Source organism: Atractosteus spatula, chromosome 2 (genome assembly GCF_055471065.1).
Source record: "Atractosteus spatula isolate fAtrSpa1 chromosome 2, fAtrSpa1.hap1, whole genome shotgun sequence".
NCBI classification, from domain to species: domain Eukaryota; kingdom Metazoa; phylum Chordata; class Actinopteri; order Semionotiformes; family Lepisosteidae; genus Atractosteus; species Atractosteus spatula.
The window spans coordinates 41,240,036-41,261,616 of record NC_142707.1 but is presented as its reverse complement, the minus strand read 5'-3'; the positions used below and the strand labels follow the sequence as shown (position 1 = coordinate 41,261,616).

At 34.0% G+C, this 21,581-nt stretch overlaps 1 protein-coding gene across 1 annotated transcript in view; it reads left to right on the top strand.

Annotated features, from left to right (window-relative positions):
• Positions 1-19,356, top strand: part of adgrf3b (adhesion G protein-coupled receptor F3b) — a 38,568-nt gene extending 19,212 nt beyond the window's left edge. The window contains exons 10-19 of the mRNA XM_088904722.1: positions 1,576-1,791; positions 3,039-3,281; positions 6,060-6,191; positions 7,211-7,398; positions 13,199-13,387; positions 15,047-16,390; positions 16,487-16,528; positions 16,801-16,836; positions 16,926-17,009; positions 17,854-19,356. Of these exons, the coding sequence (XP_088760848.1) occupies positions 1,576-1,791; positions 3,039-3,281; positions 6,060-6,191; positions 7,211-7,398; positions 13,199-13,387; positions 15,047-16,390; positions 16,487-16,528; positions 16,801-16,836; positions 16,926-16,988 (2,453 nt within the window). The 3' untranslated portion in view covers positions 16,989-17,009; positions 17,854-19,356. The remainder of the gene's footprint in view (positions 1-1,575; positions 1,792-3,038; positions 3,282-6,059; positions 6,192-7,210; positions 7,399-13,198; positions 13,388-15,046; positions 16,391-16,486; positions 16,529-16,800; positions 16,837-16,925; positions 17,010-17,853) is intronic.
• The last annotated feature ends 2,225 nt before the right edge of the window (positions 19,357-21,581 follow it).

Genomic DNA, 21,581 nt, shown 5'->3' with positions numbered 1-21,581 from the left:
TGTAGGTTCACTTATATTCATCTCAAACATGGTTTGATATCTCTATATGGGGGCCCTGCCCTAGGTTTTATTCTCTTTGACATTCATTATGCGCCTCTGCTACGTACTTCTCTACTTCCTCTTTACTTGCCTTTAAACTTGTCTTCACCCCTGGAAGGAGGGATTTTGAAAAGTTCAATGGATTTTTCAAGAAAGCATTCCATTTTCTCTCTTATTCTTTCCTTTCCTTCCTCCCTTTTTCTGCCCTTCTGATACTTTTCAATCTATTCCTTTGTATATTTCTTCATTCTTCCAGTCCTTCCTTTTCATCATCCATTGCTTGAAGGTATCATTTCTTCAACTTTTTTGTCTTTTTCCTCAAGTTTGTAATCTCTGATTTGTTGCTTGCTATTTATTAGCCATCAACAAAGACATTCCAAATTCTTGTTTACCAGGGATCTGATTGGTTGATTCAAATCTGACATTCAAATCAACCTTCAGTAATTTTGATTGCTTCTTCTTTTGAGATCTTGACAAACTGCTCTGTATTTTACATGGTTAAAACTTGTAACCTTTTATGTGTGATTCTCACAGTTTGACTTTTAGATTTCTGAACTACAGTACTCATGTTCAGATGGTCCAATCATCTGAAACTCCTGTCTCAAACACAGCACCTTAGTCTTGACATAAGTAGGGACAATCAAACTGTTAAGTGGAGCATCAGGAGACACAGAAGTGGGGGGTTCTGTTGCTCTCACAGACTCTTCTGCTGGTAACAGTAAAGATCCAATAACATGGTTGGACTGGACAAGGGACCTGTCAAGGAGTCGGCAGGATCAAAGAGTTTGGGGAGACTTTTCACTGGGGAAACAGACAAGTAAACTTTGGGAGGTGAAGCTCCAAGTAACAAACCCATGGAACAATTGCTGAGTTTCAGTTTTTCATCTTGATCATCTATGTTCGCTTGCTGTTCTTGGATGAAATCAGCTGTAGCTTTTTTGATGTGAAAATGTGTAGTCGGGGGCAAACAGGACTTAACCCACTGGGATTCCAAAAACTCCGGTCAGAGGGAGTGTTGTAATACTCCATCCAGGGAAACTCCAGAGCCAAAGGATAATATCCAGTTTGCATTTGTCCACTGCTAATAAGCAGACACTTTTCTTCTTTTCTTGATTAAATATTGGTAATAGCAACATACTGTATATCCAAAGAACAGTTTGCAGTGCTAGTTGCTAACAGTTATATTGTTTAATTGTACTGATGATATCACTCATTTCCAAACCTTGTCCTATAGGCAAACAGATTTTTATTCCAACTGAGCTTTCATAAATAATCAAACACTTATTCGACATAATCATAGGAAATCTGGAATATATTGCATCTGATGAAGATTTTAAAATCTAAAAAAAGTAATTTTTGTGTAAGAAAGAAAAAATCAAAATTCCCAATGAAGAAATCTGTTAGTTTGAATTAAGCTGGCCAAAACAAAAAGTAGCTCAGTTATGGGCCTCCAGGTTGAGAACTTGTAATGTGCAGTATATAACGTATTATACATTAAAATGCATTTAACGATTTCTCTTTGTTCTTATTTGACAGGAATTGTGACTATTAATGCACCACAAAGTCGTGTAAAGTATATGTCACAACAAAATCTGAACTGTACAATTAGTGAGAATATGAATCAGGCATCTTGGTCCTTGAAAAAAGAAAACATAGACCTAATTGATGTTGTAGATGGGACTGAAAGCAAAATAACATTTGGAGCAAACTGTCTGTCCCTTAGCCTAAGTAATGTAACAGAATTCTGGAAAGGTATGTACAAGTTGGACAAATTTATGTTTTCCCAAATCAGGTTGCATTTTAACTTATTTTAACAGGTAACAGTAACAACAATCTCTAGTAAGAACAAAGCATATATAGTACATTTAATATATCAAATTAGTGCTAACATAGTTTCTAATGTAGAATCGTTCTTGGATAAATATTAAATCAAACAAATCACTATAAATAAAAGTTTATTAATGCTGTATAGCAAAATACAAGTAGCTGCCTATGCAAACACACATGATAATATTATGTACAGTCTTAATGATGTCTATTAGTCTTGTTTGTTATTGTTATTTATAGAATAGTTGTGCCACACCAACTACACCAGAGTAAATTCCTTGTACATGAAATATACTTGGCAAATAAAGGTGATTCTGATTCTGAATACTTATGCTGTAAACCTGTAAGGAGCCACATTAAAATCAATACACCTTCAAGTTTAGTTAAAAATTAAATATAGTTTACTTATATAAGGTGGAAGAAAACACTTACAAATTATCTCCTTAGTTTTTAACGGTCAGAATTTAAAATTTCCATTAAAGTGAATCACATTTTCTTTTCAATTCACTCTTTATGACATTGCTCATTTAAAATTATGCATAAAGGAGATTGATCAAGGATTTAAATTTAAATTTAATTTATTTTAATTACGTTATGTTTGACTTTGGTTGTGTGATTTTAGAGAAACATTAATTTAAATGTTAGTTACATAATCAAATATGGTTCAGTCTAGAAGGTACACATTTTCTTGAGAAGCAGTTTAGTCATTTTTAAAAATTCTAAATGAAAAACAATTCAAATGTTTCTGCTTCTTTAGGTTGATTATTCATTTTACAGCAAATAAAAAATAAAAACACTTGACAGGATTCAGATTTTAATACTCCAACCAAAAAGAATAGGGGCAATTGCAACGACGTGTCAAATTTAGTATGCAGCTCCATATTGAGTTGCAGACCTGTGCGGAGAGGAAGATAGGATAATTCAGAAACTCAGGATTCAGCTTTGTTGATGTACTGTACAGTACATGCATGGGAAAAAAAATCTGTCCTTAAAAGGACAAAAAATCCCAGAGGCAGAAATTTCAAAAATAATTATGGTGTTTTCTACTGTGTGTAATAATTATTTTTTACAATTTGAAAGTTTTTAGAAAATTAAGTTTTCATTTTCTGATTTGCCTTTATTATGTCATTGAGAATGCTTTTTTCCCCCTCTTTTTGAATAATTTAAACAAGGAACCTACTTCTGCAACTTTACAAAAGGAAATATTATCAACACAGCCAGTGCAAACCTTGATGTAGCACTATTGCCAGCTGCAATTCAAACAGAAGTAGAACCACAGAATCCAGATTGCTCTCAATCACCAGACATATCTGTTAAAGTGAGATGCAATATCCAAAACAGCTCAGAGAATTACACAGTTTTATTTTATGACCTCAACGGTATAATTCTTAAAAATAATCAAAAAACATCTGAAGGTAAGAATGTTCTCTGTTAACTTTTGGTGCATTTGTACACGAGTACATGCTTTTACACTGTATGTGTTGTTATTTATGCGTATGATGTGATGTAACATGTAAGATGGATGGGGTTATATTTTAATACAAATTATTTACTAAACTACTATTTCTTATCATAGATGTATTTTTGCAGGTTGTTTAACATTGTTTAATCTGAAAACATAATACTCAGGGTCCCACACAAATATCTGTATACACAGGAATGCAAAGCTGCAGTACTGTGACTTCATGGATACTCTGTTGTTCAATTCTGTTAATGATAATAAAAATATATATATTATTTTGTGTCATTATGTTGATTATATCTAATAAAATTAATTAAAATAACAAGAAGTGCAGGGATATATTGTTTATATGATGAAAGGATATATTGTTTAGTATAATGTATTATATTTAGTCTAATGTGTATTGTATAAACAATATAAAATATATTTTTAGTATAATGTGTAAAATGTGTAAAAAATAACATACAGTAAACTCCCTTGTATCCCATAATCATACATCTGGAAACCTCATGCAACCAGAAAAAAAATCAAAAGAATTAATAATAAATAAAAAGTAAACAAAATAAAAATAAAACACATTCTCAGACATATCATAAGTTTGAAACCCACGTGCAGCACGTTGTTCTGCTGACCCTCCACGAGTGCAGCCAGTTTTATTATGTTACTGCTTCATCAGTCTTTGTATCAGGAAACCCTTCTCCTCTGTTTCTTCCAGATATGAAGGATATGTATTTTTGAGCCTCGTCATACAAACTGATGCTTACACATCCCACATTTTCCATTCCCATAATAGGAATGCTCTGCTTATTTTTATTGTGATTCTTATTGTAACATAAGAGAAATTTTGGACAGTACTAAACAGTCATGTGTTTTTTTGACGGGTACTTAATAATGGATAATGGATCCATTTGTTCTACAAACCATCAGTACAAAAAATACTTGTCAAAAGATTATTGTGCATTTTATTTAAGAATGTGAAAAGCTTTAAATTATATAAAAACACAGGAGTGGTTATAAATAAAAAGAGGCCATTCAGCCCATCTAGCCCTTTTGGTGATGGCTGTCCGTCGTGTCTGGCGATGATAGTTGAACTTTGTGCAGCTCATCTGTTTGGAAGATGAGCTGCAGGAAGAAACCTTTGCGGGAGAGCTTTTTGAAGTGGGAAAGCCATACTGGGGCAGTCCCACTCTCTTGACCTCAGAAGCCTGGGTCCAGTGGTACGAGTAGTTGTCACAACTGGAGACTTCCTTGGTTGCAGTGGATGGCCATGATGCCTTTCTGTGCCTTGTCATGCCCTTCGCTTTCCATGGAGAGTTGCGACAGTATAGTGAACGATCACTTTACTGGGACATTAGGACCCACACAGACCAGAGGGTGAGCACCTCCTACTGGCCCCACTAACACCTCTTCTAGCTGCAACCTTAGTTTTCCCCTGGTGGTCTCTCATCCAGGTACTGACCAGGCTCACACCTCCTTAGGGTTACCAATTGTGAGCTGCAAGGTGATATGGCTGCTGGCAGCCCTTTTGGTAGGTAGTACTTAATTGATCCAATGATCTCATGCAGATGTTTTTTGAAAGAAAGCAGGGTATCGGTCTTACCAGCATGGCTGGTTAGCTTGATCTATAACTCTCACAACCCTTTGTTAAAAGCATTTTAGTGTAGTTAGTTGGCTCTAAAATATATTGTATTTCATTATTTCTATAACAAACAGCTAACAGGAGTGGGCTGCAGATTTTATCTACAGATTGTACAGATGCATCCCAAGTGTATTCAAAATAGATTGGTAGTTGTTGCCACAGTCTTGGATTGCAGTCAGCTGTGCAGGAATGACAGGATAATAATAATAATAATAATAATAATGATAATAATATGTCCTATTTAATAATAAATACAAAATAAACAAAATACACTTCCAATACCATTAATGTGTAGCGTCGAACTGAATGATACGATTACTTCCAGAAGGGATTTTTCAACTGCCAGTTGGCTAAAAACATTAAAAGATTTATTTTCTCCAGGTTTACAGATAATAAATAAAAATGAACATTGTATATGTGAAAATACATGCAATATTTTACATTTATTGATATAACACATAATAATTTTCATTAATTTAATCACATTTTAATTGATAAATATTGAAAATAATGTATACACTCGCATTTCTTTCACTTCAGTGTTTAGCTATAGATAATCAGGAAGGCTATTGTACATTTAAAATACTCCTCTTTGTAAAGCAATGGGAAAGGTTTATTTGTGAATACCAAAAAATAAAAAATACGAGAAAAGTTGCCACTAATTGTGTGTATTGTCCATATGTACCCATCAGAAACAAAAGGTCTTATAAATAAAATGTTATTGATGAATTTGTACAGCAAGAATCAAAAACTGCATTTTACTTTTTGATGGATACATCCTATGATATGGGCACAGGAGTCTGTACCTTTATTGAATATTAGGGAAGAAAATAAATCAGAAAATGCTCACACTTTACAATATGAAAATTATGATTATGATATATTTAGATACATAACTGGTGTTTTATCAATGTTTTAATATAGTAATTTTGTTTTCTTTGTCATATCAAAATGCTTCAATATACCATATATTACAACACTAGTAAGACAAAATATCAACACCACAAAAAGACAATTTGAAACATTTTGTCAAAATTGTGTTATGGACTAGTTTTCTTACAAATACCATAATCATTTTCATTTTTCTTTCAGGTATAATCACCTATGAAACAAACATTAGTGTTTGCCAAATGGATACCAAGTTAGATAACAATGTTACGTGTTCATTTCAAAACAATCTGTTTCAGAGCGAAAACCTAACTATAATAATCCCTGTGATGTATGGTAAGTTTTACTGTTTGTATCTCTCCTACATATTCTCTTTTAAAATGAACATCTCTATATTAATATTGTTGGATTCATGTTACATGAAAAAGAAAGTGCTTCGAATTGTATTGTCTTTTGGTAAGAACCAGAATCAGATCCAAGGTTAACCCCAGAAAGATTATTTCTGGTGTTGGCTTTTGGAGATGCTCAGTTTATTGACACCACCTTGGGTTGTCCTATTGTTGCCTAATTTTCAGAATGTGTGTGCTTTCTTTTTGTGGCACCAGTCTTACTACTGTATACTTTCACTGGGTGTACTTTTAATTCCATATCAGAGACTTTGTGGTTAAACACCAGGTAGCTGCATTATGTTGCAACACAAGCTATGCTTTTTCAGTTGGTTTTCTGAGACTGCCGGAGGGTGGCTGGTCAGGTTTTGCTGATGGCACTAGCAAGGTGGTCCCATAAATGTACTAGTAAACTCAATACAGAAGGAAAAAAAATGACAATAACAGAAACTTAACAAATAATGACAATATAAATATATTACATGATAATTACATGGAATTTCTTCAGTGATTACTTATTCTTAATCACCCATTTAGGCAATTGTAACTGAACACAAATATTATTCAATGAACACCTAGTGCTTTTATGAAATAACATAACTTTCAAAGTTAAATATTTGGTTATCCTAGGAAGCAATGCTATTCAATCAACAAACCTCTCACAGTTTAGAATGTAAATAACATCAGTATTCTGTACGTATCATTGTATAATAGATTTGCTTGGAGTCTGGTACGCCATGTGAAACCTAATTCACATATTTTAAGTTTTATTACATTTCTAGCCGCTACCTTTGAATCTATTGTGAAGCTTTTATGCATAATAGGAAAAGCAGAATTGTCAAATATACAGTCATCTTTTTCATTCAATTTCAGTTTCATTCAAATGTAACAACTTGTTATGAAAGTAATGCCTGTATGTGAGTGTTAAATGTTAAATAACAAAAAAACTGTGTTCCATTATTATAATAGATGGAACACAAAATTGCTCAGTGGATAATGATTGGCCAAAGACTAAGGCTAACTTTACATCAACACTACAATGTACTGGAGACAAAAAAGGAAACAGACAAAGAAAATGTACAGCTCCCAACATTTGGGGGAAGGAAATGAAAAACTGTGTTAATCCAGCATTGGCCAACATGCTTCAGATGGCATTGGTATGTTTCTTTAAATACTTCAAACTATAAAGATGTATAATTACAAAGGTATGTGTGCAACAGGAAAAATGAAAACAAACAAGTCTGGTGTCTAAATGTAAAGTGTGCAAATCGTTAAAAATACCCACAAAGGTTTACTACTGTTTCATTTGTTATTTGATGACCTCATCAAGAATTCTTTTTTACAGCATTCTACACACTCTTTTAATTCAAGATATAAATATAAAAATCTAAATTTATTTGTGATTACTTAGCAAAATCTGGATATCCATGTACAAAATCTCATCCAGTAAAATAAATTCTTTTGAAATCAGGTTCTATACGTGCAGACAACATTGGTACAATCTTTGCAATATTGAGCATCAATTAACTGTTTTCCAAGGTGAATGCCTACAATTTGCAGAGTACCACTTTGTTCTGTTCTGTTACAGGAAAAATACAAATTGGTTCACAAAAGGAGATACTGTATTATAAGCACATGACAATCGGGCATATTGTGTTGCCAGAGGGTACTGGAGTAATTTGAAATTTATTGAAAGCTGACATGAATTACATAGAAAGTGCTTTTATAATTTACTGGGAAAATGTATCCACACAAACAAACTCAAGGAGCATCAGAGAACACCTACACAACACCTGCACTTTGGTTTTGAAGTGATCAGACCAGACATGTTTTCTTACTGCCATAAGAACCCTAGGACTCATGGACATATGGACAAATGGACTCATATGATCTTTAAGTTTTCATCCTAGTTATTTCAAACCATGCTACCCACACCCAGTTCTGGGATGTAACAACTTGTTATGAGAGTAATGCCTGTATGTGAGTGTTAAATGTTAAATAATAAAAAAAACTGAGTTCCCTTATTATAATCTCTAAATATCACGGTCCCAGTTCTACTGTGCTCTAATAAACTTGATTCAGTACAGTTGTGCTATTTATAATAATACAAAGAATATTGAATATTGAAAAAATAAACACAATGGGCTTTACTAAGAATGAAATAACTAACTTTAGTAGAGGGTAAGTTACAATATCATAACAGTGATATACAATTTGAATGTTTTAAAAGTATGAATAATTACTCAAATAAATTACTACGTTATTTGTTTTTATATGCAATAACTTGAAATATAGGGGGCAAAAACAATGCTTGGTTTTGAGTTTACAGTATTTATTTCCTTTAAAACATACTTACTAACAATACATAGTAACACTATTTCTGAAATAGTTAACAGTTATGACAAAAATATTACTACTGAAATGCTTGTTTTGTGAGCCATGAAACAATAGCTTATTTTCCCCATAAGTTATTACCATAAGTTCTGCATTTGCAAAACCGTCATTTGCAGAGACCTAAAGGAACTTTAGTGTATTAAAATTGCTGTTCCTAAGAGGGAAGGAATCATGATGTTTATCATTGAACGTGTTGAAGTACGAATAGAACTCGTGAGTAGTTTTGGTTATATGTCATTGCATAAGGACAGCAAATTATGTAAAGTACATGTACTGTACTCAGCAGACACATTGTCTTTTGATGTTGACAAAACTGATTGCCTAGAACATGAAATAAAGAAATTAAAGCCTGTGTGGAACTGACAATGTCATACTGTGCCTGATTTTAAAAACCTTCATTCTGAAAGAGTAGTCTTTATTATAAATATTACTGTTCTGTACCCGTCCATGGTTACTGGATAAACAGAAGTGATCTAACTGTTGTTTGATGACTTCATCTTCACATGATATACAAGTTAGTAATTCCAGCAAAGCTTCCCAAACTTTTTCTGAACATGATATATGAACGTCATTTGGCAGTGGAAAAACTGAAAAGAAGGGCCATGAGAGAGAAGGAAGGAGAAGTTATGAGCATGAATGCATATATTGCATACATGAATACAACATGCAAATTGTGCTTCACGTACAGATCATGACAACAACCACAGTTGACAACAACAGTCCTCATTTAGTGACAGAAAGACCCTACCAGCAATTAGAAACATATTTGTTTGACTGAAATAGACAAGGTTGACATAAGGATGACCTTATGATATATGGGGATGAGGTTTTCACTAATATTTCTTTAGTTCTCCAGTTCAAATCATTTGCAACAGAATGAGTAGGTGCATTCAATGACCTCTAATTATCATGATTTGTACAATCAATCCCTAATCATCCAAGATCAAAACACAAAATGTTATGTAACAAACACAAAATTGTTGTAAACAGAATGAACTACAAACTGAGTACTCTAACTTCTAAATTCTAGTAATGTCATATTCTAAACAAAATAACATTACGCAGAGTAAAATCATATCCATTTAAATATAATTCACAAAAACTAATCAACAGTAACATTCTGCTCTTTTGAAATACAATGGAAGCTTCTGAAATTATATTGAGAAAACAGTAATACTAAGTGTCATCATGGTTAAGGTCAGAAAGCACTTCAAAGACTGCAGGCAAATGGTGATTGACCTCCACAAGCCGGGGGAAGACACTAAACGTATTCCTAAAAAAACTGAATCTACTGCTTTTCTCTGTAGTGTCAATTTAAACCTACTAATATAGTGACAACTACCTTGACGTTGTGTGGGACAATGGTTAAGAATGTAACCATATATCCAAAGGCAACAGCTATAGATCTTCAGTAACATACTTAAACCAATCACAGTGACACCACTGGTATTTATTATCTGCAACACTCATCTTAGGACAGAGCTTCTAGGCAACCTACTGTACCACCAGCTGTCACTCACAGTCCAAAATGTATGATTTCCCAGCTGTGCAAATTACATGTGTGGCATTTTTAGTTGACCTGTAGCTGGATTTTCGTCTACACTCTAGAAGTGAAGAGAATTATTTCTTTGAAAAAAACAGGTTGGAGGGCAGCATTGTGGTGCAGTGATTAGAATTGCTGCCAGTGCTGGGGCCCCAGGCTCAGTTCTGGTTTGTATTCAAGTTTGTATGTGCTCCCAGTGTTTGTATGGGTTTTCTCTGGGTGATTCAGTTTCCTCCCGCAATCCAAAGACATATTGGTACAGTAGGTTAATTAACCTTTGGGAAAATCTGCCTTGCAATCTACTGGAATCCTGTGTGTGGTGTACCGTGCCTTGTGTGCAGTGCTTGCTGGGATAGACACTGACTTACAGCACCCCAGAATAGGATGAAGTGGTTAGGAAATTGATGAATGGAAAATAGGTTGGGGTGCACACTATTTCTATAAATGTACAATACCATCAACAAATAGTCACTCTCCTATGGAGACGTGAAACAAAGCTGCTGGGGCTGGAGTGTTGAAACTGGGGTAGGCTGTCAGAGAATCACATTGTGACTCTCTAGAAATGGGAAAACCCTTATAGTAAGAAATTGGTTACACCTGCCTGGAAGCTGGTTGCCCTGTTGAAAGACTTGGAGTATAGACAAGGGTTGTCAACTCGGGTTTTTGGATAGATACTCGTAGTCATACACACATTGAGAAATTAGGTGATATTGTTTATGATTAGTAGAAGGTTCCAGAATGTGGTTCATTTAAAATTATAATGAGACCTGAAAGGTAGACAAGCTCTAAGCAAAATATTAGTGAGAGCAGGGAAAGTTTTACAAAAAAGTAGCAGCCTCAGTCACTGCAGTGTTGGCTCGCCATTAAAAAAAAACAGTCAGACCGAGACTGGCCAAACAGAAGCAACTGGAATGAGGCAGTTGCCACTGCTACTGAACAAAGCCCATGAAGCATGTGAGAAGGTTATATTTACATCAGTGTTGGTCAGGTTGAGAAGGTTATATTTACATCAGTGTTGGTCAGGTTGAGAAGGTTATATTTACATCAGTGTTGGTTACCTAATTCCTGTAAAATGGTGAATTGTATTGTGCAGTTTCACCATGCTACACAACCATTAAAGTGGGATCTTACAAGTAGGTATAATATTTTTATTGATTAACTGTTCTGTTTTATGTGAATATGGGAGAAGTCATAAGAAATACTAGGAATCCCATACAACAACAAAAAAAACTTAAACAGATGAGGTGTATTAAGTCTGATTGCTTTTAGGAATTAAAGTGTATTTGAAAGAAATTTATTAAATCAATTTGAAAATGTGCATTTCATCACTATGAAAAACCCTAAGTACAAATCAGGTAATTTCAATATCTCATCCAGAGTTTACAGTTAAACCTTAGAATTCATGATGGTTAGGTTCCTTTAGGTTTCTGCAAATGGTGAATTTGTGAATACGACATACCTTATGTTAAAAACAGGGCATGGTTCTGCTGCTTGGATAACTGAACATTTCCAAGGCAATATTTTTTATTATAAATGTTAGCTATTTCAGACATTCTGTTACTAATAATTAATAGTAGTTTTAATGAAAGTGAGTAGTAGAAATTTTTAAAAAGCATTGTTTTCTCCCTATAATTCAAATTAAAGTGCAAAGAAACTACAGTACATCACTGATTATAGCTTATGCTGTGTTAGAGTTATTTTTTCTTATTCTTCACAGAGTGCTTTTGTTTACTTTTAACATTTTTTATTACTATTATCAATGCAGCACTGCTGTATTGTAAAACAATTTATTACAGCAACTTAATAACATTCAAGAAAATAAATTGTGTATTCACTCCTCTCCCACTCAGCCAACTCACTCCTGCTCTTCAGTTCAATTTTATTTGTCGTTATACTTACACAGGTGCATAGCATAATGAAAAGTGTTTCTCATTAGTCTCTCAGGTGCAGTATATACAGAACAGCAGACAAGACAATAGACAGTAAATACAATAACAATAACAATGTAAACAACGAGTGTGGTACCAGTGTGACAGTACCCATATCTGTTAAAAACTGTGCAAAAGTACACAAGACCTCCAGTCCACCACAGTCCCTTCAAAGTAGATGGGAGAGTGGACCTTTCCTTGTCTCCTGAAGTCCATGATCAGCTCTTTAGTTTTGCTGATGTTGAGACCTAGGTTGATTTATGATTTGTCTAAATCTCTCCGTTTCAATTTCTTTTCTTATCCTTTTTCATGATCCATGCAAGAACTGAGATTGTGATAATTTAGGGGATTTAGGGGACAGAGATTTTTTTTTGTTATTTAACGATTAATGTTTTTTTTATTTTATAGCATAAAACGAGTCACGTATAAACATTACTCTAATAATCAGTCTGCACATAATGCATACCTAATACATTTATGAAGAAAGCTGAATAACTAAAGCATTACCCAGGTTGAGTGAGATACACTTGATCCATGAAATGAAAATGCTGCGGAAGTAGGTGCTTGCATTTTCTCTCTTATTGCACAGCCCGCAAACAAGTGAATTATGCCTGTGAATGTGGAAAAAGTGGTCACTAAAAATTTTAGATGGATAGGGTAAAGTCATGAATATTGAACTCACAGATATTGAGGTTTATTATATTACTATATAACAATCTAAACAATTATCGGTCGAGAACTGAATGTACTGTACTTCAGATAGCTCAGGTTCATCTTTTGCTATCAATCTAAATTTATAATAGTTTTAAAGAACCATAATAGTGATTCAATAAGACTGCAATGAATCTGAAATCAAATAAATATAGCACTCAGATCAAAACTACAAATTTCATATTGTGTGCACTTCCAACATAAAACAATAGTAAAGTTATATTCAAACTGGAAAATGAAAAAAAAAAATGTGAGCATTTCATGTAAAATGCAAACTGGACAAAAAAATATGGCACTACAATTAACTATTATTCTTTTAATTATTAATGCATAATTGTAAACAGGAAATCTGTGCATAATGTCTTTCTGTTTTGCTTGCAGAATCTACAAAAGGGACAGGGAGCAATTGCACAAATTGCAGAAACACTGTTTGATAACCTAAAAAATACTACTGCAAACACAACATCTATTGACTCATATGCAGACCTAAAAACTTCAGTGGATATTCTTAATACTTTATACATGGTTTCTAACAACACAAATTCTACATTTGAGGAGCACCTTTTATTTGTAAGCATTTTCTATTTCACTTAATGATCTAAATAATAATAATAATGGAATAATAAGAACAGTAGTGCTTAAATAGCATTCAAATACATAAAAAATGTAATGTTTTTACAGTCATTTTTCTCCTAGTTGTGTACTTTAATCCTGTGTGCCACACATATCACATAACACATTATAAGTATAGTCAAAATTTCACATACTGTATTTCAATTTGGAACAGGTAAATGTTTATTCCATGTTGAAAGGAAAAGAAAAGAGACACAATGTTTTGGCTGTGGAACCTTCCTCAGGTGTAGAATAGTAGCTTAATTCTGTCTCTGACTCTTCTTGAAATACCTTTTGCATTAACACTATTGTTACAAATGGGGAGTTATGAAAATGGAGACAATTAGAAGCTGACTCAGAGGATAAATCAGCAAGTAAATTAAATAGTCAAGGATTTTGCCAAGAATATAGTGGTTGTTAGAGTAGAGGCACATGAACTCTTTGTTCTGTGGCACAGCTTTGGTGGAAGGAGTAATAATTAAGGCATGATGGAGTCTGCTAGCATAATCTGTATGTTACTCTTTACCCATATAATGGTAGGAGCTGGTAGGAGCTGTGAACTCCTGCTGAAATTACATGCTAAACTCTAACTCTTCACCCTTGCTTTAGCACACATGCTTCTCCCTCCCTGTACTGAACTCCCATCCTCTGTACTAAAGTCCCTGATGGGGAATGTTTATACTAAACTCCTGATAAGAAAGCAATGTTTTAAGTGCTTTCTGAGTCCTGGAGTTTCTTGAGAAAGCCACCTCAAAGACAGGAGGGGGAGGGTGTAGAGAAAAGTATACTGTAGATAAGCTGTGTAGAGCCATATCCCCTTTGAGCTACTATACATACTATAACTACTATGGTCCTTATTGTGGTTCCTTGTATGCATACAATAAAGCTTGGCTTAACGAACGGACACTTCAGGCTCAAATCTCTTGGTTTGTACAGGCATAAAGTGTTAAACAAATATTTATATTTATTAACAATGACAGTGGCACACACTAAACTACACTCAACATAAACGTGCAACACAAGTGTCACTATTTACAAATTTACAATAAAAAATAAGGCATCCCAGAGGTCTTTTCTAACCACCCAGACGTTTTTTATGCCTAATAATAGGCATAATGCCTACAGAGGCCAAAAGAAGAGATAGACTGCCTTCTAAACTAAGTATAATACAACCTGCAGAATTAGGTAAGCTGTCTCCCTATTCAAAAATGCACCCACAAACCAGGATCAGGCTGTCTTTTACCGAGGGAGTTCCCTAATAACACAGAATAGCGAGCTCTCTTAACAAGGTTCAAATACTTAGCTCCAATCTGGTCTTTTTGGTTGGTCTGGGACAAGGTGCTCTAACCTTGGATGTCTTTCTTGTGGTCTTCTGTCTTCGCCTCCCCACCTTGTTGTCTCCACTTTTTAATGGATTGTTAATTTAGATTGGCACCACAAGTGATCTGAGGTTATATGGAATAGTTTTCTTGAATAAGATGTTGCATTTTAATTGCCCCTCAGTATTAATGGTCTTACAATTGCAAATAAAAGAGTACAGTTTGTAAGACAGGCTAATGAAGGTATAACAAAGTGAGATATTCCCAAAAAATATTAAATTTCTATTTTCTCTTTCAGAACATGTTAACTTCGGCAAGCAATCTGTTGAACAAAGATCTAACAAATTCCTGGAATGCGGCACAGACAGTGTATAATGAATCTGAGATTATATCTACTGTATACCTCAACTCTGTTGAAAAGCTCATAGAGAATACAAAACTACAGAATACCTCATTGAACATTAGTTCTTCAAATATTGAATTTAAAGGATGTGTTGTCAAAGAAAACCCTAATTGCATGAAAAGTTTAAGCCTTTCCAATAACACGGTAAGCGTGAATGGTATCGAAGATGGAGTTCTGAAAACAATGGTTTTTAAGACCATCGGTAACCTTTTGCCAAACACCTCAGGTACTGATGTAGTCAGTTCTGTTCAATCAATCACGCTTATAAATTCAACAAATAACAACGGTAAAATCAGAATGAATTTCAGCATGTCCAAAGAAAGACCTCTAAATTACAAGATCCAATGTGTTTTTTGGGACTTCAGTATTAATAAATGGTCGGAAGCAGGCTGTCATTGGATCCACACAGATTCTACAACTTTTTCCACCTGTGATTGTAACCATTTGACTTCCTTCTCTGTGCTGATGTCAAAATTCCCTATATCACTGCCTTTCGGGGATGAATTAACGTATGTTGGTATGGGAGTTTCCATATGTTCTCTGCTCCTCTGTATTGTCATAGAATTCCTAGTGTGGAACACTGTGGTTAAATCAAACATTTCTCATTTTCGACATACAGCCCTTGTTAACATTTCTTTAAATCTGCTAATTGCAGACTGCAGCTTTCTGGGTTCTTCCTTTCCTGAGAAGCTTAGCCCAACATTGTGCTTAGGCCTTACGATTGCAAAACATTTCTGTTATTTAGCCATGTTTTTTTGGATGCTGTGTTTAAGCACTATGCTTCTCCACCAACTTGTTTTCATCTTCCACCAGATGAGAAAGAAAGTCTACTTGTCTTTTTCATTTATTGTTGGCTACATATGTCCTTCAATCATTGTAGCCGCCACATACATTTACTTTGGATCAGCGTACCACAATCCAGAAACTTGCTGGTTAAATTACAGAGGATCTCTTCAGGGGTCAATATTTTCTTTTGTGTTTCCTGTTTTAACCATTGTTATAATTAATTTCTTTGCCATGGCTGTGGTCATTACCAAGTTATTGAGACCTTCAGTTTCAGAAGGCACTAAAATGGATGAAAAAGAGACTCTCAAGGGTATTCTGAAGGCAGTGATCTTTTTGACACCTGTTTTTGGAGTAACGTGGATTCTTGGATTTTTAATTTTTATACTGGATTTAAATGATGGACTATATGTTAAACTAATTCATTACGCCTTTATTATATTGAACTCTTTCCAGGTAAGAATATGACTTAATTATTTTATTTTTTTACCTTATGTGGCTAAAGTAAAAATAAAATGCCTTATTTTTTTCCTTTGTATCATATATTTATAGGGTCTGTTTATTTTGATTACTGGATGTCTTACAGAAAAAAAGGTAAGTCTGTTGAGCATTGCCTTCATAATACTAGCACACTTTATCTCTGACATGATGAAAAGTGACATGTTCTGTAGGTTTTAAATGTTTTAAAGGTTTTAAATGTTTTTGCCCCTTAAAATGTGTTTTATTCAGGAGTATTTAGAAACATTAGCATCAGAACTGATAGACATATACAATTGTAAACAATGCAAAAGTGATATTGATTTGTCTTGACATTCATGATAATTCATGATTTTTTTTACTTATTATCTATTTTTGTTTGACTGTAGGTGCGAGAAGCCCTTTTGAAATACATCAATTCTGTGGTGAGTTGATTGTGAACTTTTTAAATAAGACAATGTTTAAAATGAAGACATAAATTTATGAATAAAGAGTTCTTTCTTTATACTTTTAGTATGCTCAACCATCCAAAACTGAAAGCTCTTCAAAAGCTCAATCCTCTTTTGTAAAGAAATGATGTTTCAGCTCTCAGCAAGAGGTGGGTGTTAGTATTTATTTATAATTTTTACACTTGATTAATACTTGGATAACTTTTGCTTTATTATAGATATACTTTATATACTGTTTATACATACATAGCTCTTTATTCTACTTGTAAAGTACTTAAATTAAAGGCAGTTCATGTTACAAATTAACCTACTAGACATTTTTTGCATTTAGGAATTGAGTAACTCGATATAAACATTCCCAGCATTTATGGTGTTTTTCAGGATACCAAATCCAGCAATATTGAAGGTCCATGGATTATTTTGGTCGATAAATGAAAAAAAAAAAATATTGTGAAGAGCAAATCTTACAAATTCTTATTCTTGTAGATAAAAAAGCCCCCTTTATTCATCATCCCACTATCCAACTCGAAGTTTTGCCCCATGGGGAACCGCCTATATTTAGAAAGCATATTCAAAGTCTCTTCAAGTTAAGAATTTAATTGATTTGAATAACTAAATAGTACATACAATTTAATTTCAATTTCTAAATGTATTTATTAGTATTAAAATATTATAATTACTTTAACATTTCACTCGCTGTACCTTTTTTTCATTTTAACTACATAGCTTAGGTCATTCAAGCTAAGTATTTTTATTAAAATTGCAATTGATCACTGTCTTATAGTAGGTGTAATTGTGGCTCACTGGATCAGCAGTGGTCTACTGTATAACAAAACATACAGAATTAAATTGTTCATCACCAGTACTTTTAATATTATGACCTTAAATAATATTATGACTATGCTAACCAAGGACATTGATTTTTACAGTCATTATTGTTCGTGGTGTATTATCACTGGCTACAATTCACTGTTGTATTCACTCTTTTTGTAGACTTCGAAGTGGAATGAAGAACAACAATACAAACCAATGGAATACCTTCTTATGTATAGATATGTAAATATTGTATTAATTGCATTAATTAAGAATCCCTCATTTCAATTTTTTTTAACTGTGCAGAAAACATGCTATTTCCAAAAAGTCTTTGTAAGTTTTCAGAACATGTTTTCAATGTGTTTTTATATTAAAGCATCTGGAGTTGCTGAAAAGTCATTATCTGCTTGTTTGAGGTTTCCAACCTTTTCAACAAAGCAAGGAAAGTATGAAAGAAATTCAACAGAGGAATGGAACAAAAATACTTTAAAAGTTAGATAAACTTCAAAGTACAGGATATATTAATACTCAACCAAAAATTTTCAGAAGAGATTTACACTGTAAATCACAACCTGAAAAGGCTATCCTCTCTCTGGAATACATCTTTTCTTTTTGTAGCCTATGCATTCTGATGCAGGTTCCTACTTGAGTTTCTCATAATTATCTTGGTTAAGTCCACCTCCAGTATGAGATGTACAGTAAATAAGATGTGCTCAATCTGTTTCATCCACATATTGTTTAATTTGTAGAGGCTTAAATTTGAATAGCCTTGTTAAAATTTTAGTTGCCTAGAAATTTGATGTAATGAGAACATTGTTTTCTTTAATTGGTAACTAACATCTGTTTAATGCATACTTGCATTAAAAAGATTCAAATGTTTTCAAAACAATTTCAGAAGAAATGGCATTAAAATTATAACTGTTTAGCCATTATCTTTGCAATGGAGAAGAGTCATATTTATATTAATAAGCAAGTTAAATAGTCAAATTATCATGTAATTTGTATCAAAGTACACTAAAAATAGAAAGAGTAAACCAATTGAACCAGTTCAATAAACAGATTGCGTCCAGCATTAAAGCAATGGGTGTCACATTTGCATCAAACTTGGAGTTCAAATTATTATTTTTTCTTTTAGTTTAAACAAAAAGAAAAAATAGATTAGGCATTTTTACTGTGCTGCTTCTACTGTTATATTATACTAAATTGAAATACATGTACTGTTAAAACAGACAAAAAAGGATGTATCTTCTATAATGTATGGATCTATAATATATAATTTATTCTGATACAGCAAGGAATGAAAGAAAGATACATTTACATTTTTATCTTTAACAACAATAAGATAATAGTTATTGACTGAAAAGTTGTTCTTTTTTTCTTAGAAATTTGAATATATTCTTAATTTCAGCAAAAAAACAAGCCTTAAGTACACACAGTGACAAATAAGTCTTGCTTTCCACTTAAAATAAATCTATATGCATTTTGTTTCATTTTAATTCATAACATTTATGTATTTATTTGTACTGCTCTAAACCTAATAATTCCTCTTGTTATTTCTAGCTCATTGTTTAGATTTTTATTCATCAACTAATCTTGCAAAATGTTATACTGTATGTTACATATTTTACTTATACATTTTTATAAATAATAATTTGAAATAAAGTCATTTGACTTGATCTCTAAGTTAATGTCAGTGTCATATATACAAAAAATATACATTAATTTCCATGAACATGCCAACAGTGTCAAGCGTGGCATTTCTGGATGAATTGCAAACGTTATTGGATTTGCACACAAAGCAGTATTGTTACAGTTCCTCCATCAAGCCACCAGAGGGCACCCCAACCTCTAGTGCCTGCTCTAACTGCGCAGCAGAGACGCAGACCAAGCAGACGTCAGCAGCCAATCCCTGCTTGCCTAGTCTCCCTAGGTCACCACGCCTCCCCTCCTATAGCCTACAGTACTTAAACCCTCCTCATGGTTCATGCAGTGCTCAGTATTGTTGCCTATACTCTGAGCTCTAGATCGAGCCTTTAGTACATTCTTCCCTGATTCTTGCCTTTTCTCCTTCTTCCATTTTCCTCCCTGTTCTTTGTTTGCTTTATCGTTGTCTTTACCTAAGTCTTTTGTCTGCTTGTAGCTTCCTGGATTGGTTTTCTTCAGTTTGGTGTTCTCAGCCCTTGATCTTTTATTTTCCTCCTGGACTCCTAACCTGGTTTTTGGACATCAGCCTGTTTCTCAACTCTGATTATTGGATTGTGTTCCTGGACCAGGATTCTTGACTTCTCCTTCTGGCTTTAGACTCCTGCTTGCCTTTAGACCCTGGCCTTGGATTTCCCTCATTCACTGTTTTGGATCTTAGTGATTTTGGAATCCGCATAGGGTCCCTTCTCGTTTATGGAGCTGTGGACCAGGCTTACAAGTATACTAATAAAAGGAGGAGATTATACATTTGATAAATCAGGCAGGAACAGAAAAACATGTACATTTATAGAACACCCCAAAAGTGACTAAAAAGTTTTATACTAGTAACCCACAACTCAGTTACTGTGACACAGATTTCATTTGAACAAAAACAGACTCTCAAAGTTGAAATCACAAAAGGGGAAAAAAAGGATACATGTAAAAGCTTTGCAAATACGAAGACCCCAGGGTTAAATGGATTTCCAATTGGATTTTATACTACTTTTTTTGAGGGAATTTCATTACTTTTTATGCAAATGATAAGGCAACTGATGCTGAAGATGGGGGGGGGAGGGGATTCTTAAATAGAATAGAGCATTGTGGAAAATCAAGTTAGTTTGTTGAGCATTAAAAGAAAAATGGGTGAGAAGTGAATGAGCTAGTACTGTTAAATACATTTTCTTTGGTACTTCACCAAAAAAAGCCGAAAGGCTTTTTTAAACAAGTATAAATGCCACATGCTTCAGTCTATTTCCAGCTAGGTTTGTCACTCATTTGCAGTGCATTTAAAAACAAATTAAGAAGTGGGATTCATTCCAGAGCTTTGCGGCTCACTCTGGCTCTGGAGCTTACACAGATTCAACAGAAGCTCCCTGAGTTCCCCGACCATGGGCTGGAGGCAAAATAAAGAAAGGTAACACTGAAAACAAAATCTAAATGGTCAAAGTCAATTTACCAAACTGTATCACCTGTCATTTTTAAACCAGGCAGATCAGGTGAGTAACTATCAGATTAAAGATCCATATAATGGGACTACAGAAGTACTTCCAGATGATTTTATTCATTGTAATCAAAATGGTTTAATAAAAAACACAGACCCAAAAACAAAGATGACTGTGTGCCCACAAAGACAGTTTGCTTTTCCTTAACTAGAAACCATGGTTTAACATCGATATCCGAAATAAACTGTGGGCACAATCGAAGGCCTTTAAGTCTGGCAATCTGGACCTTTATAAGAAAGCGAGGTATGACCTGTGGAGAGCTATCAGGGACACTAAAAGGCAATACCCTAACAAGATAGAAATACAAGCTGCCTCTGCCGATGTGTGCCAAATGTGGTGGGGTATTCAGACAATAACAAACCATAAAGCTAAAATAAGCAGTGTTATATCCCCCGTGATTTCTCTCTCCTGGATGAGCTGAACGCCTATTACCCTTGTTTTGAGAAGGTAATCACGGAACCACTGGTGCCGGCTGCTGATGATACAGCTGTGTCTGTCACGGAGGCTGAAGTCAGGGCAACTTTCAGATGAGTGAACACATGGAAGGCAACTGGCCCAAACAGCGTTCTTAAGGACGGATTCTTAAGTCCTGTGCAGACCAGTTGGCCGTGGTTTTGACGGATATTTTTAATCTTTTACTTTTACAATCTTCCATTCCCGTGTGTTTTAAGAAAGCTACCATTATTCCAGTACCAAATAAAAATACTGCAACCTGTTTTAATG